This window comes from Marmota monax, unplaced genomic scaffold, assembly GCF_021218885.2.
Source record: "Marmota monax isolate L192 unplaced genomic scaffold, Marmota_monax_Labrador192_F-V1.1 WCK01_AAM20220418_F8-fsc00038, whole genome shotgun sequence".
In the NCBI taxonomy this organism is placed as follows: Eukaryota; Metazoa; Chordata; class Mammalia; order Rodentia; family Sciuridae; genus Marmota; species Marmota monax.
The window spans coordinates 5,309,025-5,323,617 of NW_026692498.1; the positions used below are offsets into that span (position 1 = coordinate 5,309,025).

At 62.5% G+C, this 14,593-nt stretch overlaps 1 protein-coding gene across 3 annotated transcripts; it reads right to left on the reverse strand.

Moving 5' to 3' along the window:
* Positions 1-322: 322 nt before the first annotated feature.
* On the reverse strand, positions 323-14,094 carry Aldh3b1 (aldehyde dehydrogenase 3 family member B1). Of its 3 annotated transcripts, none has more exons than XM_046445025.2 (10): positions 13,965-14,094; positions 10,751-10,913; positions 8,291-8,401; positions 8,071-8,191; positions 7,761-7,846; positions 7,332-7,413; positions 5,431-5,817; positions 4,840-5,006; positions 3,041-3,140; positions 323-963 (listed from the first exon to the last, which is right to left on the reverse strand). In XM_046445025.2, the coding sequence occupies exons 2-10, from the start codon at positions 10,910-10,912 to the stop codon at positions 773-775; spliced, it is 1,407 nt and encodes a 468-aa protein (XP_046300981.1). In that variant the 5' UTR covers position 10,913; positions 13,965-14,094; the 3' UTR covers positions 323-772. The 3 variants fall into 3 exon arrangements, with proteins under 3 accessions (XP_046300981.1, XP_046300980.1, XP_046300983.1); XM_046445024.2 differs by having other exon boundaries at positions 10,751-10,916; positions 13,965-14,016; XM_046445027.2 differs by lacking the exons at positions 7,332-7,413; positions 8,071-8,191; positions 8,291-8,401; positions 10,751-10,913; positions 13,965-14,094.
* Between the last annotated feature and the right edge of the window lie 499 nt (positions 14,095-14,593).

Sequence of the window (14,593 nt, forward strand, 5' to 3'; positions counted from 1 at the left end):
ATGAGTTGGAGCAATCCCGGGGTGTTACAGGTTCACCAGGACGTGTTCAAAGCTGTGACCTGGGGGAGGAGATAGGGCGTCAAGCAGGAGTCACAGGGTTTTGGCCCTGGTGGCAGATGAGTGAATGGAGCCCCAAGGATGAGCAGGATGGTGAGGAGTTAGGGTTGGACATGCTCACCGGGAGGCAGGCAGAGCTTCTGAGAGGCTGCTGAAGCAAAGGGCAGTGCTGCTGCAGGAATCTCAGCCCTGCCTGGAGGGAGGCAGCCCCCTGTCCCTCACCCACTCTGGCCCTGCACCCCAAGAATAAAAGGACACCCGGAGCTCATGGTCAGCCTCGGGATTTAATCTTTGTAACAATCTTCAGAGGTGTCAATTAATCATCTCCACCAGCACTGCAGGTGGGGACACTGAGGCTCACAGAAGACAGTGATGACCTGCTCACACAGCTTCCATGCTGTGGCCTGGACCCCATGCCAGGGCTTCTCTGCTGCACCCTCTGCAGGAAGGCAAGTGGCTCAGAGGTGCCACGTTTGCTCTCTTCTTCCGGGACATGATGGATGACATGGGGGGTAGGGGCAGGTCTCTGCACTGTTCCTGTGCTCCCATCCTCAGCCTGTCCTCATTATGGGGCAGCTAAGGGTCAGAAAAGGAAATCCCCCGGAGGGTGAGGCTGAGCAAGCTGCTCTGTCACCTGGGCGTCTCCTTGTGCCCTAGCCCACATCTCTGGCTGCTTCATGAGGGGAGGAAGGCTGGTGCCCCAGCACCTGCGGGCTCAGAGCAGTGTGCAGCTGCATCTGCGCTCCTCCATGGCCACCAATAGCACCCTCAGATTGCGTGGTGAGTAGGGAGGGTAGCGGAGGTCGTTGATCTTCTCCATACCCGGGCTTCGGAGCAGGCAGGCACGATGGTGGGAGAAGGTGTCAAAGGAGAACTTGCCGTGGTACCTACCCATCCCGCTGGCACCTGTAGAGTGGCATAGAGCACAGGTCAGGCCCTCAGTGGCCCGCTGTGGGGATATCAGGCAGACCTGGGCTCTGATCCTCTGAGCCTTAGTTTCCCCATCTGTTAAGTGGGCTGATCAGGGTTGAGCCCCAAGCCTTGCACTACCACCAGGACAGTAAGTGCTGGGGACACCAGGTATTGGGGCAAGCTAGGCACACAGTGCTCAAGGGTGCCTATTTTATAGCCACACTGCCCAGGGTTAACGCTCAGCTCTACCATGAATAGCTGTGTGTCACCTTGGGCAGGCGACTTTAACTCAGGTTCATCCTCTGGGACTATGGAACCACCTCAAGGGTTGTGGCAAAAACTAAGGAAGAAGCCAGTCAGTCGTGGTGGCGCACACCTGTAATCCCAGTGGCTCAGGAGGTTGAGACAGGAGAATTGCGAGTTCAAAGCCAGCCTCAGCTAGGGCTGGGGTTGTGGCTCAGTGGCAGAGTGCATGCCTCACACATGTGAGGCACTGGGTTCAATCCTTAGCACCACATAAAAACAAATAAACGAAATAAAGATAATTTAAAAAAAATCAATCGAGGTGTTAAGCAACTCAGTGAGACCCTGCCTCTAATTAAATAAATAAATAAGTAAATAGAGGGGGCTGGGATTGTGGCTCAGCAGTAGAGCACTTGCCTAGTACGTGTGAGGCCCTGGGTTCAGTCCTCAGCACCACATAAAAATAAATAAAACAAAGGTATTAATATATATCTATCTATATCTATCTATCTATATCTATATATATAAATATAAATAGGGCTGGGGATGTGGCTCAGTGGTCAGGTGCCCCTGAGTTCAATCCCAGGTACCAAAAAAGGAAAAAAAAAGAACCAAGCAAGTGCTCAGAGCTGCGAACGTGGTAAGCTCTGTGTTGTTGGTTTGCATCAGTGTCTAGGAAGGGAGGCAGACAAGGACCAGGCGAGGGAAGTCAGGGCCACGGCCTGGGTGGAGCTGGGGCATCCTGGAGTGAGTGGGCCGAGGGATAGGGCACTCACCAGGTGAAGAGGGAAGGTGGGCAGGAGGAGCACTGGTGTGCGGTAACAGAACCCTGGGGGCCAGAGGCCTATTAGGGCCAAGCTCAGTGGCTGAAGCAGCAGGCAGGAAGCTGGGGGAGGAGGCTGGAGTGGGACCCCTGGTCTGGCCTCAGGATGCTGGGAGTCAGGCCTGGCTTGATCTGGGGCCTCAGGGTCGCAGCTGGATCAGATATGCCTGCAGGCCAACCCCCACTCCTCCAGGGGCAGAGAAAGTAGGATGAGGAGTGGGACTGGCAGTGACCTCAGTAGGAGCAGAGGCTCCAGGTTGGAGGAAGGGGGAATCCAGAGCCAGGGTCTCAGTGTGCCCACCCCAGTGTGGCCTGCACTGCCAGGTGGCGTTGCCTCAGCCTGCTGTGTGCTGCGGTGGCCCTAGCCACCCTCCAGGAAGGGTCCAGGCAGTACTGAGGTACAACTCTCCAGGCCTTGCTGCTGCTCATTCTGGAGCTTACTGTGGCAGGACCTTGACTGCCTCCTCCGGCTCTACCCTTTCACTGAGGAAGTGGGCCGGAGAGGGGAAGTGGCTGCCCAGGTCACACAGGCTGACGGGCTTTCCGGGGCCAGCCTTGAGGTTTTCCCAATCTGGAGGCCAGGGCTTTGCAGCTGTGATGGAGCTGAGGGCAGGGGGCTGGCGACAGATGCCAGGGCTGGCCTGTGGGCTGCAGGAGGGTGAAGGAGCACAGGCAGCCAGGCACGGAGCGTGGAGCCCCTGGGGCTGTGCCCGTGGACAGACAGTAGACCCCAAGCCATGCTGTTGGGAGAAAGGCAAGTTGTAGCACAACAGACGGTGGCCACGGCTGTGCACCTGTGGGCCCACCCATGTGCGTTAAGTGCAGGCAGGTCTGGAAGTTTCCACTCCAAACCGGGGAGGAGAGCAGGATGGTCAGTGCAGGGGGCCTCCATGTCGCCTTCCATGTGAGGTTGGGCTCAAGCAGTTTGTGGCAAGAAATTTGTCAGGTAACACTGCTGCCACACACTCGGGAATGGCAAGAGGGCAGGGCTCCGCGGGCACCTACCCACTCCTCCGAAAGGCAGGCTGGCCAGGGTCATGTGCATGAAGCCGTCATTCCCGCAGAAGCCCCCGCTGCTCGTCTGGGCCAGCACCCGCTGGACCACCTGGGAGAGAGCGGAGTGTTCGAGGCTGAACCTGGCGGCTCCAGCCTTGCTGCAGAGGGTCCAGGGCCGTGGCATCTGCCGAAGGTAGGACAGGCACACCACCCCTCACAGAGCCGCTGACGTGTTTCCTGAGTGCTTGCTTGCGCGTGGCCTGTGCAGCGTGCTGGGACACAGGCTCTCAAGCCCAAGGGGAAGGCAGGAGACAGTGTCACCTGGGGACGGGTAAAGTGTCATGGCAGTGGTGCGGTGCCACGTAGTCAGGGAGGTGTCCCAGGAGGGACCTGGTGTGCCTGCTCAGTCTCATGGGGAGGGGCCATGTGGAGTGAGCACGGGGACACACGAGGACCTGACCCTGCGGTTCCATCTGTTCCTGGCTGACTTAATGAAGACCTTCCTTTTCAGTCTGGGTTTATCTGAAGAAGGAAATGGGGAAAACGAGCCGACTTTAAATAGTTGCTGTGTGGTCACTTCACTGTATGTAGCTCCAATCCTTGTGGCCCTCGTGACCAGCCTTAACAGCAAACAGCCAGGTGGACCAGTGCTGGCGGTCAGGGAGGTGGAGGGCCAGATGACCCTGATGCCAGGTCCGGTTTCCTAAAGGTCAAGGATCCTGATAAACAGGGTCCTTGGAGGAATGGCTGGTTCTAGAGTTGGGTCAGGAAGGTGCAAGGTGACCAAAGTTTGGCCATGTCATAGGACACAGGGGCCTCCAAGCCTGTGACACAGCCTGTAGCCCAAAGAATCAAATAAACATATCCCTTCTACAGAAATCATCGAAGACACAAATAACATGCAGATGATCTAACACCGCGCACAGAGCGCCCCCCACACTGCCTCCGTGGCCCAAGGGCCAGACTCGGAGCCTGGCTCCAGTTCATGGTGGGGCCCCGGCAGGTGCAGCCTCACCCAGGAGCGGAGGTTTGCCCTGCTGGCCAGCTGAGGTCTCGGCACACCCAGCACAGCCTTGCTCCCCACAGCCCAGCACCCCTAATGAAGTCCTGGGAAAAACCAGGCACCCTGAGGCTGGGGACAAATAAAGCTGCTGGCATTGAGCTGAGAGGCTTAGCTAGTGCATCGTTAGCTCCTGGAGGAGAAAGGACCTTCATGGAAACTGGTGAAGTCCCCAGGAAGCCCGAGTGTAGTTCATGGAGATGAACCATGGCAGTTTCTTATTCCGACCCACAACAGGGCCCTTAGGCAGGGGAACCGGGATGGGGTACGCGAGAACTCTACTGTCTCTGAAGCTCTTCTGTAAGTCCAAAGTTATTTCCAAATAAAAAGTGAACTTAAAAAACCATTGTTCAGACAGGAGGAGAATCTCATGAGGGGTGTGGGAGGGTGGTGGGAACTGTTGCTGTGTCCTTAGGCTGGGGACACCACCCCTGTGCCCTGGGGACTCTCAGGCTGCTCCGTGGGCCTAATCAGCATATTCTGGGTACTACATGTGCTTGTCCTATCCACACCCCAGGTGGCCCCCTCGTGTGTGCCTCCAGAGCTAGGCAAGGTGGCCACCAGGCGGAGGTGTATGGGGAAAATTGACTCGGGGACTCTGGACCCTGGAGAAGACCCCAGGGACATACTCCTGGGAAGAAGAGCAGGAACAAAGCCAAGAGCCACCAGCCCTGAAGTCCTGTGTGACTGCCCCACAAAGGCTGTGTCCCTTCTGCTGCCGCCATTCCCCCATCCTGCCGGGCCGCACCTGGGAGCTGTTGGAGAAGGCGTACAGGGCCAGGGGCTTCTCCCGCCGGTTGATGAAATCTATGGCTTCATCCAGGCTCCTCACGGTCACCAGGGGCAGGATGGGCCCAAAGATCTCCTCCTGCATCACGGGCTCCGTCTCCTGCACGTCCACCAGCACAGTGGGCGCTGCGGGCGGGCACGGCGACAGTCAGCCCAGGGCCACAGCAGGGACACCCCAGGGGAGGGGATTCGGCAGGGCCGGGACCCAGGATGCAGGCCGGGGACCCCCTGGCCTGACCTCCCAGCTCTCCAGGCTCTGAGGACCTGGGTCCTGGCCTCTCGGAACTGCAGATGGCACGACAGACGGCAGGACGGAAGTTTACACCACCCTCTGGACCCTGGAACTGGGGTCCGGCTCAGTGGATCAGAGTTTGGGGTGAGGAGACAGGCTCCGGGCCGTGGTGACGTGGGGCCTTCGTGTTCTGGAACCAGGCACCGGGCCGGGGACCCAGGCCTGGCCAGCAGGGAGCGGGGCTGGCTTTCAGGCGAGGCCCCTGCAGCGAGGAAGGCCCTCGGCCCAGGGGGCTGCGGCAGGGGAGAGGGGACTCACCGATGTAGAGCTCGCTCTCGTCGCTCTGGCCACCGATGGCCACCCGGCCACAGCCCAGCAGTCCCTGGAGCCGCTTGAAATGCTTCTGGCTGATGATGCGGCCCAGGTTGGGGGAGCTCTGGGGGTCGTCGCCATAGAAACGGGTGATGGCGTTCTGCAGGGCAGGCAGCAGGCGCTCGCGGGTCTCGGGGCTGCACAGGACGTAATCCGGGGCCACGCAGGTCTGGCCGGCGTTGAAGTACCGGAACCAGGTGACGCGGTTGGCCACGGTCTGGGGGTCACAGTCGTCGTCCACGTAGCACGGGTTCTTGCCTCCCAGCTCCAGGGTGACGGGTGTCAGGTGCTTGGCAGCGGCGGCCATGACGATCTTGCCCACACGGGGGCTCCCTGGGCATGGGAAGAAACCAGAGTAGCCTCTCCATCACTCTGATTATGCGGATAGCCGTGGCCTGGGGCTGGCCTCCTTATCACTTCGCCACCCTGCAGGCCAGGGCCCTGCTCGTCTCTGCCCAGACCAGCCCCAGCAATGCAGATGTTCTGGGGAGGCGGCCGAGCTGCAGCCCGGCTGCAATTGGCCCCGTCTCCAGCCCATCCTGTGGGCCACTCTTCCTACAATGCCAGCTGTTCCCCTCCCAGTTCTCCCTTCTCCTCTAGATCCTTGGTGGCCTCTTACCAGCTCTCAGCCTGCCTGTCCCCTCTCTGTCCCCAACTCCCTTCCTGAGTTCCTGGATCTAGAGGGCACCTCACCAGGCCTGTGGCTCCTGCTCATCTCCTGCCTTTGCTCAGATGCCACCTGTCACCCCTGGAGCCTCCCGCACTGGCCTGGCCTGCAGCTCCACACCTCTCGGCCCTTACTCTCTTCTCTCCCCTTAACGCAGAACTCCAAAGGTCTTGTCCTTCCAGCCCCTCTGCACCCCGAGGCCCACGTGGTGTCTGGCACTTGGTCAGTGGGCTCAGCAAACCTCACTGACCAGGGCAGCAGGAGAGAATGGAGCTCCAGGGCCAAGTCTGGGAAGGACTTCGTCTGCCCTTCCTTCGCCCTCAGGACGGACCTGTGACTTAGAGATGACTACAGCTTTGCAGATGAGAAAACAGGCCTGGAGAGCTTGGGGTGCAGCAGAGGTCCCCGCTGACTGCAGCCTCTGTGCAGGCCACCTTGAGGACCACGCCTAGAACAGCCTCTGGGGTCTCACCCGCCAGAGCTGCAGGGTGTGGGTGGAGGGGCGGCTCCTCCCTTGCATGGGGACCACAGGAGCTGCCACCAGACCCTCTTGCTCCATTAGCCTCCCTGTGGCCAGGTGGGACAGGCATCGCTTTTCCTGAGCTTGACGCTGGGTCCACAGGGGAGAAGGGCAAGGCTGTGTCTCCACTTCCTCTCCTCTGAGGTCAGAGGTGAGCTCAGCCCTGGGAGTGCCGCCCCCTGCCTCTGTCCTTGTGTCTCCTCCAGAAGTCCCATCCTGGTGATGAAGCCAGGAGGTGTGGGGACTAGTGTGACGGCAGGGGAACCCGGGGGTCAACTCTCACCAAGGGCTTGGGTGCACATCCTGTCCTGGCCAGGGCAGAGTGAACCTGGGCAAGGCCCTTGGTCACCTGGACCCGGGCCTCACCTGTCTAGCCTGCAGTAGGGCCACTGTCCCTGGGGTGGAAGGCCTGGCACAGCTGGAGCTAGCAAGGCCAGAGGCTTGATTCAGGAGACTGGTTGGCAGAGGTGGGTTGTGGACCCACACAGGGGACTCGATGCCATTTTGAGTGGTGCTGAGGGACCAGGTCCTGCTCCCAGCCTGGTTGAGGTCAGCCCCTGTGCACCCACCCAGAGCTTGCCCATTCGGGGCTGGGTCATCAGTGGCCGTCGCCTGCTCTTGGAGTCAGGGATGGGATCCCCCAGGGCCTCCCCTCCTCACCTGTGAAGAAGATGTAGTCGAACCTGTGCTCCAGCAGCCGCGCGGTCTCCGCGGGCCCGCCCAGGGCCACAGCCAAGCAGCTCTGCGCCACAGGTGGGGGTCCCAGCTTCAGCGCCGGGGGGTGGGGGTGGGGTGGGACATGTCCTGCCCACCCCCAGCCCCCTGGCCTGACCCAGAGTTGCCAAGGCTCTAGGAGGCTGGGTAGGTTGGGGTCCCCCAGGGGACTGGGCCCAACAGGTATGGGGTTGAGGGGGTGGGGCCGGGCTGGGCAGCCGGAGACAGAGCTGGGACTCCCAGGGACAGGTGCCCTGGCTGCTGCACAGAGGGAAGTTGGTGGGGGGCACTTAGCCCAGGTCACACAACTTGGAAGAGGTGGCACTGAGGTTGGGACTTGGGTCTCTGACGCCAGGGGCTGCCTGTCCCTCTCACCTGGTCTAGGTATCGGGGCAGCACCTCGGCCAGGACCTTCTCAACGCTCTTGCTGATCTCGGAGGGCTTCAGGACCACACAGTTCCCTGCCGGGCAGGAGAGGAGGAGGCGGGGAGGTAGACGCCCAGCCCACAGCCCTGCAGGCAGGTGCTGGCCCCGCCCACTGTCAGATGGAGACTCTGGCTGAGGGGACAAGACACATCTGAGGCCACACAGCCCTGGACAGTGGGCCAGGTGGAAGCACCTGGTCTGGCCCCTGGGGGCCCTGAGACCTGGGGGGGCTGTAGGAAGGCGGAGGCTCTGCTCTCACCTGCAGCGATGGCCCCCACCAGGGGCACCAGCGTCAGGTTCAGCGGGTAGTTCCAGGGCGCGATGATGAGCACCAGGCCGAAGGGCTCCTTGCGGATGAAGGCTGAGTCCAGCTGTGTGGCCTGGGTGGGGGTGAACGGTGAGGTGCCCAGAGAGGCCACCCCATGGGAGCAAGTATTCCCTGAAGCCCGCCTGCCCGCCCCGACCCCCGGGCCTCTCACCAGGTTCTTGGACACCTTCTCGTCCTTCATCCACGTCTGCAGGTTCCTGAGGGCCAGGTCGACCTCGCTCTGGCTGATGGCGATCTCAGACACCTCCGCCTCAAAGTTGGACTGCGGGAAAGCCAAGGTCGAGGTGGGCTGGGGGTCAGTGGGTGGCTGGATGGGGGACGGCACAGAATCTGCTGCTGTGACACCTCTGGGTTCACTCCACACTCCGTGCCCTTACCGGGAACAGGCGCACGTTCCTTGGCACGAACCTGTTCCTGTGCCAAGTTGGAGCAGTGACCAAAACAGATGGGCAACCACCCTGGGGGTCCCATGTAGGGGACAGTGACTGTGACCATGAGATCATCAATGGCTGTGTTAAGTCTTGACGTGTGCAGGGGTGGGTGTGAGAGTGTGCTCGAGGTGTGCTGTTTATACAGTGGTCAGTACAGATCTCCGGGATGAGGAGCCATTTGAGCAGTGACCTGAAGACAAGGAGGGTGGGGCCTGCATGCCTAGGGGTGGCACGTTCCGGACAGGGGTCCCAGGCGGGGCAGGGCCCTGCATGGCGGAGGTGATGGCCAGGTGACAGGAGATGCCGCTGAGCAGAGGGGGCGGGATCCGACTTGGACCTAACAGGCCGCGTACAGCTGTCTGCAGGGTGGACATCCATCTGTACAGCGCAGGGCACAGCCCCCTCCCTGGCAAATGCTCTCTGTTCCCACAGCCCAGGGACAGGGACCACTGTCAGGTTTCTAGGGCAGGAGGGAGGAGACAAAAATCAATAGAGCTGGGTGCGGTGGCCACGCCTGTCATTCCAGTAGCTCGGGAGGCTGAGACAGGAGGATCTCAAGTTCAAAGCCAGCCTCAGCAACGGCGAGGCGCTAAGCAGCTCAGTAAGCCGCTGTCTCTAAGTAAAATACAAAACAGGGCTGGGATGGGGCTCAGTGGGCGAGACATTGTCCTGATCTCTGCCAGCTGGTGTGCCCTGTCCCCACCCCCAGGAGAGACACGGCCAGTGGAGACACTGCCAGCTACTGGAGGCCGTGGCCAGAGCGACTACAGGACAAGCTCCCTGTGTCAGAGCAGAGGTGATGGGACACAGGGTGCCGGGTGGTCAGGACCAGAGGCAGGAATCCTCCACTCGGGGTCACTCAGCTAGATTGCAGCAAGGCCAGGGCCAGCACTGGGCCCAGGAGGAGGGGACGGCCTCAGAGGACAAGGCCGTGCCCGCTCGTGCCCCCTCATGCCCCCTCGTGGCCGCCGGGCTGCGGCGAGCCTTCAGCCACACGTGTCCACAGCTGGTCACGCTGCCGGGACCCGGACAGCCTGGGTCTGCTGAGCTCCGTGACTCTGGAGAGTGGGCCACCGGGAGCGGGCTTGGGCCCTGGCTGTGTCTTCGGGCAAGAACATGTCCCTCCCGAGCCTTCTCTAGGGGTAACTGGGAGTGACGCACCTCCAAGAGCCGCTGGGTGCGTGGGAGGACGCAGCTCTGGGAGACACTGCCTGCTGGGGTGGGGACGGCCGGGGGAGGGGCCAGGTTGAGTTTCCTGGGCTCCAGGAGTCGGAGCTGAAGTGGCAAAGGGACCAGATAGCCCGGTCGGTCAGGTCAAGTCTCGGGTGGCAGGAGACTCGCTCCCCAGGGAGCCCAACAGGCTGGGGGAGGAGATAGCTGGGGACGTCCTGCCCAGAAAAGGGTTCTGGGGCAGCCTGCTGGACAGCTGTCCTGGGGCAGGAGTGCGGTCAAGGGGTGGGGCCTTGCCAGGTGCCTGTTTCTGGGGCCTCCACGGTGGCTGCTGCAGGATTGGGAGGGTCTGAGCCTGAGGGCCTCCCGTGTTCACACAGAGCCTGTGATGCCCGCTGTACCCAGAGTGAGGCCAAAGTCCTCCGGGGCTGACCAGGCCCTACCCACTGGGTCCCACCTCCCGGGCCTCACCTTCCACATCTCTCTCTCCCACTCCCTCCAGCCACACTGGTCTCTTTGTAGCTCCTCAAATACACCAAGTCCTCCTGCCTCAGGGCCTTTGCTTGTGCTACACAGGTGGCCACCCCCAATGTCCAGGGGCTCTTTCTTTCCCTCTCCTCTGTGTCTCTGCTCTAATGCCCCCCTCTCAGAGACACCTTCCCTGCCCCTCCATGTATAAACCAGCACCTGCTCCTGGACCCTCCGCCCTTTCTCTGGGGTGTCCCCATGACACTCATCATCACTCAGCCCACTGTGCCACCTCTGTCCTGTTGTATTGTCCCCCACCAGAGGGTCAGCTCTGTGCACTGGGGGCCTTGGCCCTGTTCGGGTGCCCAGAGCCTCACCAGCACACAGTAGCTGCAGACTGAGCCGAGGACCCGGGGCTGGGTGAAGGCAGGAGGCAGGTCCTGGCCCGGTCAGGAGCTGGGCTCTGGTGGCTCTTAGTCCCTCTGTCCCAGCTGTGCTGCCTGACCCCTCCCTGCAGGGCACCCTCTCCCCCACCCGGCCACCTTGTGCAGGTCCTGGGCCAGCGCGTCCAGCAGCAGCTGCCGGTTGTCCTGCAGGAAGCGGCCCAGGCCCTGGAGCTGCGCCGCCCGGAACTCTGCCGGCCGAGTCCGCCCCGAGCCGAAGGCCTCCCGCAGCCGCCGCAGCGTGTCCTCGACGGGGTCCATCCTGCTGGACAGGGCAGCGAGAACTGGGTGCTCCACCTCCAGGGGCGACCTGCGGCTGCCCCTCAGTTACCCCACGGGCCAGCTGCTGCCTTCAAGTCCCTGCCCTGCCATGGCCTGGTAACCACTCCCTTTGCCAGGGGAGCGCGGGGTGTCACGGGAGACAGTGTGGCTTGGGGACAGCTGCTCCCCGGCCCCCAGACCTGGGCAGGCAGGCTGAGGTCACCCTACTTCCTGCCACATAGGGTGGCCCTGAGTCATGGTCCCACCCTGCTTGGGAGCCCTCCTGGAGGGAGGCTGGCCATCACCTGGCCTGGCCGAGTGGACAGGAGTACAGTGAATGGAGGGACAGTTTGCCATCGGCCACCACGGCCACCTCTTGGAATGTGCTGGACACAGAGATCCCTGTCCTCCCTGTCCCAGCCTGGGAGCCAGGATGGGTGTGGCAGCTCAAGGCCTGGGTGACCTGGGCAGTGGCCCCCTCTCCCTGCACCTCAGTTGCCCTGGCACAAGGGGGAAGGCCCTGCTGCCCCCTCCAATCCAGTCTGCAGTGCTTATAGAAGGAGGTGACATGGGGCGAGGGACACTCATGGCTCCATGCTGTCACCAGCCAGGGCAGGGACCCACGTCCCCCTGGGCCCCACCTGTTCCCTTGAGGCTCGCCTGATGAGTGCTGTGACCACCCACTCCTCAGCCTGGTGCCTGCCTCCCTCGGGTCTCAGCTGATGCCTCCTCCAGGCAGCCAGCCCTGACTTCTCCCCACCCACCCCCGTAGCTGCCCCTTGCCTGTGCTCCCACTGTTCTGGGTGGTGCTGTGAGATAAATGTCCAGCGACTCTCTGTCCATCCCCCAGTCTCCTCCCCTGCCTGTCTGCTTCCTCCCAAGGGCCTGGACAGCAGCCCCTGTTGGCCTACTTGACCCATCCTTTGGGTCTCCGTGCCCAGCCTCCTCACCTGCTGGACATAGAGCAGCATGTGCCAGCTCGTAGGTGCCTGCCGGCCTCCGGAGCTGGGCTCCTGGCTGGGCCTCGTAAGCTGGGAGGCCTGGGCAGGCCTTCGCCCTCCCTGCCTCCGTCTCCTTGTCCAAAGCACAGGGGCGAAGCTAGCCCTGGCTCCTCTGCGTCACGTGGCAGGACGTGGCCTAAAGCGCTGGCCGTTGTGCCCTGAGCTCAGGACACAGGGTCACCTGGCTGTTTCACTAAGAGGTCTACAAATATTGACTCCCCTCCCGTCACCTTCTCACCCCCGCCGAGGGCGTGGGGACAAGCGCTCCGCCCCCTGCCTTTCATCAGAGCCTCTCAGCGCCCACAAAAATGTGAAGCTCGCAGCACCCACAGGGGACGTGGGCAGGAGCTCGGTGGGGACAGGGGTCCAGTGGAACATTCCAGCAGCTGCTCCTAGCAACAGTGAGGCTGGCTGGCATGGGCAGCAGGCTACGGCCCTGACCTGCCCGTGCCCCTGTGGCTGGTCTCTCTGGGCTGAGGCCCCCAGCAAGTGGCCCCGAGGGTGGGGAGCTGGGCAGGACCCAGCAAGCAGAGGAGCCAGGCCATCCTCTGCCCAGGATCAGGGACCCTGGGCTGTGACCCCTCAGAGGAGCCGAGCAGCCACTGTGGACACAGGAGATTCCTGCGGCAGTCACTGGGCTGGGCCGGGAGCGCGGTCCCCCTTCGTGGGTCCATCTCAGGTCCATCTCACACCGAGTCTGTCTGGCTGTCTGTCCTGACTCGCTGAAACTTGCCAGCAGCTGGGGGGCCGTTAGTGACCCCATCGAAAGTAATGGAGACCAGGACACAGCAGGCGCGGGCTCCCCCAAGGCCACCCACGTTCTTAGGCTGGAAACCCAGGTCCACCCCTGGCTCAGCACAGTTCCAGTGCCCTTCGAGGGGGCAGCCAGAGTCCTGGGGAGGGGACTTGGGCCCAGGCAGGCACTTGCCTGTCAGCGAGGCGCCCTGTGAGGACGGGAGTGGCGCTCTGCCCGTGCTGTTCTCTCACCTGCCCTCAGTCCCGCCAGTGCCCACTGCGCCCGGCCGGCCCAAGTCCCTTCCTGCCTCCGCGGGCCGGGCCAGGGAGGTCCAGGGGCTGCAGGCCTGGAGGTCTCTGTGAAGGGGGCTGGGCAGGGCTTCCTACAGCATTTGAGGGTGAAAAGAACACTGGCCTGTGTCCCCTGGGGCTGGGAAGGTCCGGCCACTTCCCTCCAGGCGGATGACCTGGGGATCCCTCTAAAAATAATCACAGGCTCTGGCTGGCGGGCACAGGTGTGCCTGCCCTGGTGTGGCGCCGTCAGCCAGAGGAGTGGGGTGGCTCGGTGCTGGCTCCTCCCCTCACGGAGCCCCTAGCTGTGCCGGCGTCGGGTCCTGCCCTGCCCGTCCGCAGCCTGGTGGCTGGATGCTCCTCCGGCTGCAGGCCCTGTCCCTACCCAGGCCTTCGGGCTTTTTGTTGTTGGGTTCTGTTGTGCTGGGATCCAACCCAGGGCCTCATACCTTCTGGGCCAGTGCTGTCCCTAAGCCGCTCGCCTCTCGGCCCGTGGCATGGCCTGGGGGGTCCAGCGACCTGGCTCCCAACTCCCAGCAGCTCTGCTTATTTGCCAGGGGACCTAGGGCGAGTCTCTTGACCTCTGAGTCTCACTTTTGCTGTCTGTGAAATGGCACGGCATGCCCAGGAGGTGGCTGTCACCTGAGTAGACTCTTGCCCCCTCCGGGGTCATGGAGTGTGTTCCCTCTTGGGGCAGCTGGGCTCAGGGTGGGGTCCCTTGGCCTCACAGGGCGTCCGGTACCCAGGAGGAGGAGGCCTGGTGACCCACTCCCACAGATGGAGGTTGGCTGCTGGCGGCTGGGCCCAGCGCTCCGGCCTCTCCCGGGCCCTCCTTCTCCCCCTCCCGGTCCCTCCACCCTGTCTCTTCCTTCCCCTTTCTCCCCTGGCCAGCCATGGAGCCGAGGACACAGTGAGCCTGTGTGTCCCCAAGCAGCCTGCCTGCCTGGCAGCCGGCAGCCCCGTGGCTGAGCCGGGTCCTGGCCCTGGCTGATGGGTGCAGCCCCAGCCTGCCCGGGATACAGTACCTGAGGCCCCGCCAAGCTGCCCTTCCTGCTGCCTGTCCCCAGTCGGCTGGGGCTCCCCTGCCTTATGAAAGGTCCAAGACAGGCCGGCCTCCCGGGCGGGGCACCCTTGGCCTCCGGCCTGACTTTGGCGCTGGGCCAGCTGGAGGCTGCAAAGCAAGATTTTGCCGCTACTTCCTCCAGAGGCCTCTAGATCCTTCCCTGAACCTCAGGAGAAGGAGCCAGGACTCAGAGAGGGCAGCACCAGGCCACAGGCCACACAGCCTGTCAATTCTGACCAAGGGGCCCGGCCCGAGGAGAGCCCAGGGCAGTGGACCCGGGAATCAGGGGCGAGATGGGGCCCGGAGGCCTACAGCAAGAGAGGCTCTGCCCTGCCCCAGCCCCCCGAGCCTCAGGGTCCCCATCTGCAAAGCCGAGATGGCTGGCGGCCAGAGCACAATCCCAGGACAATGTCTGCTGCCTGCTGTCCTCAGCCTCTGCCTATCTGTGTCCCCAGCACCACCCCCAGCAGCACCCCCTGCACAGAACCTGTCACCCCCCAAACCTGACGTTTTACCAATGAGGAAAGCAGTGCCCAGAAAGGGGAGGGGACTTGACCACGGGCAGGGGTCAAGCAGGTGTTCACCGTCACG

What these genes read in the sequence shown, in the direction of transcription:
- Aldh3b1 (XM_046445025.2), bottom strand. Translation starts at nt 10,912, where the DNA reads ATGGACCCCGTCGAGGACACGCTGCGGCGGCTGCGGGAGGCCTTCGGC. An exon ending in CGACTACATCTTCTTCACAG is followed by an intron (nt 5,818 to 7,331) that starts GTGAGGAGGGGA and finishes TCCCATGCCCAG; the next exon opens with GGAGCCCCCGTGTGGGCAAG. An exon ending in CCTTCTCCAACAGCTCCCAG is followed by an intron (nt 3,141 to 4,839) that starts GTGCGGCCCGGC and finishes GCTCTCTCCCAG; the next exon opens with GTGGTCCAGCGGGTGCTGGC.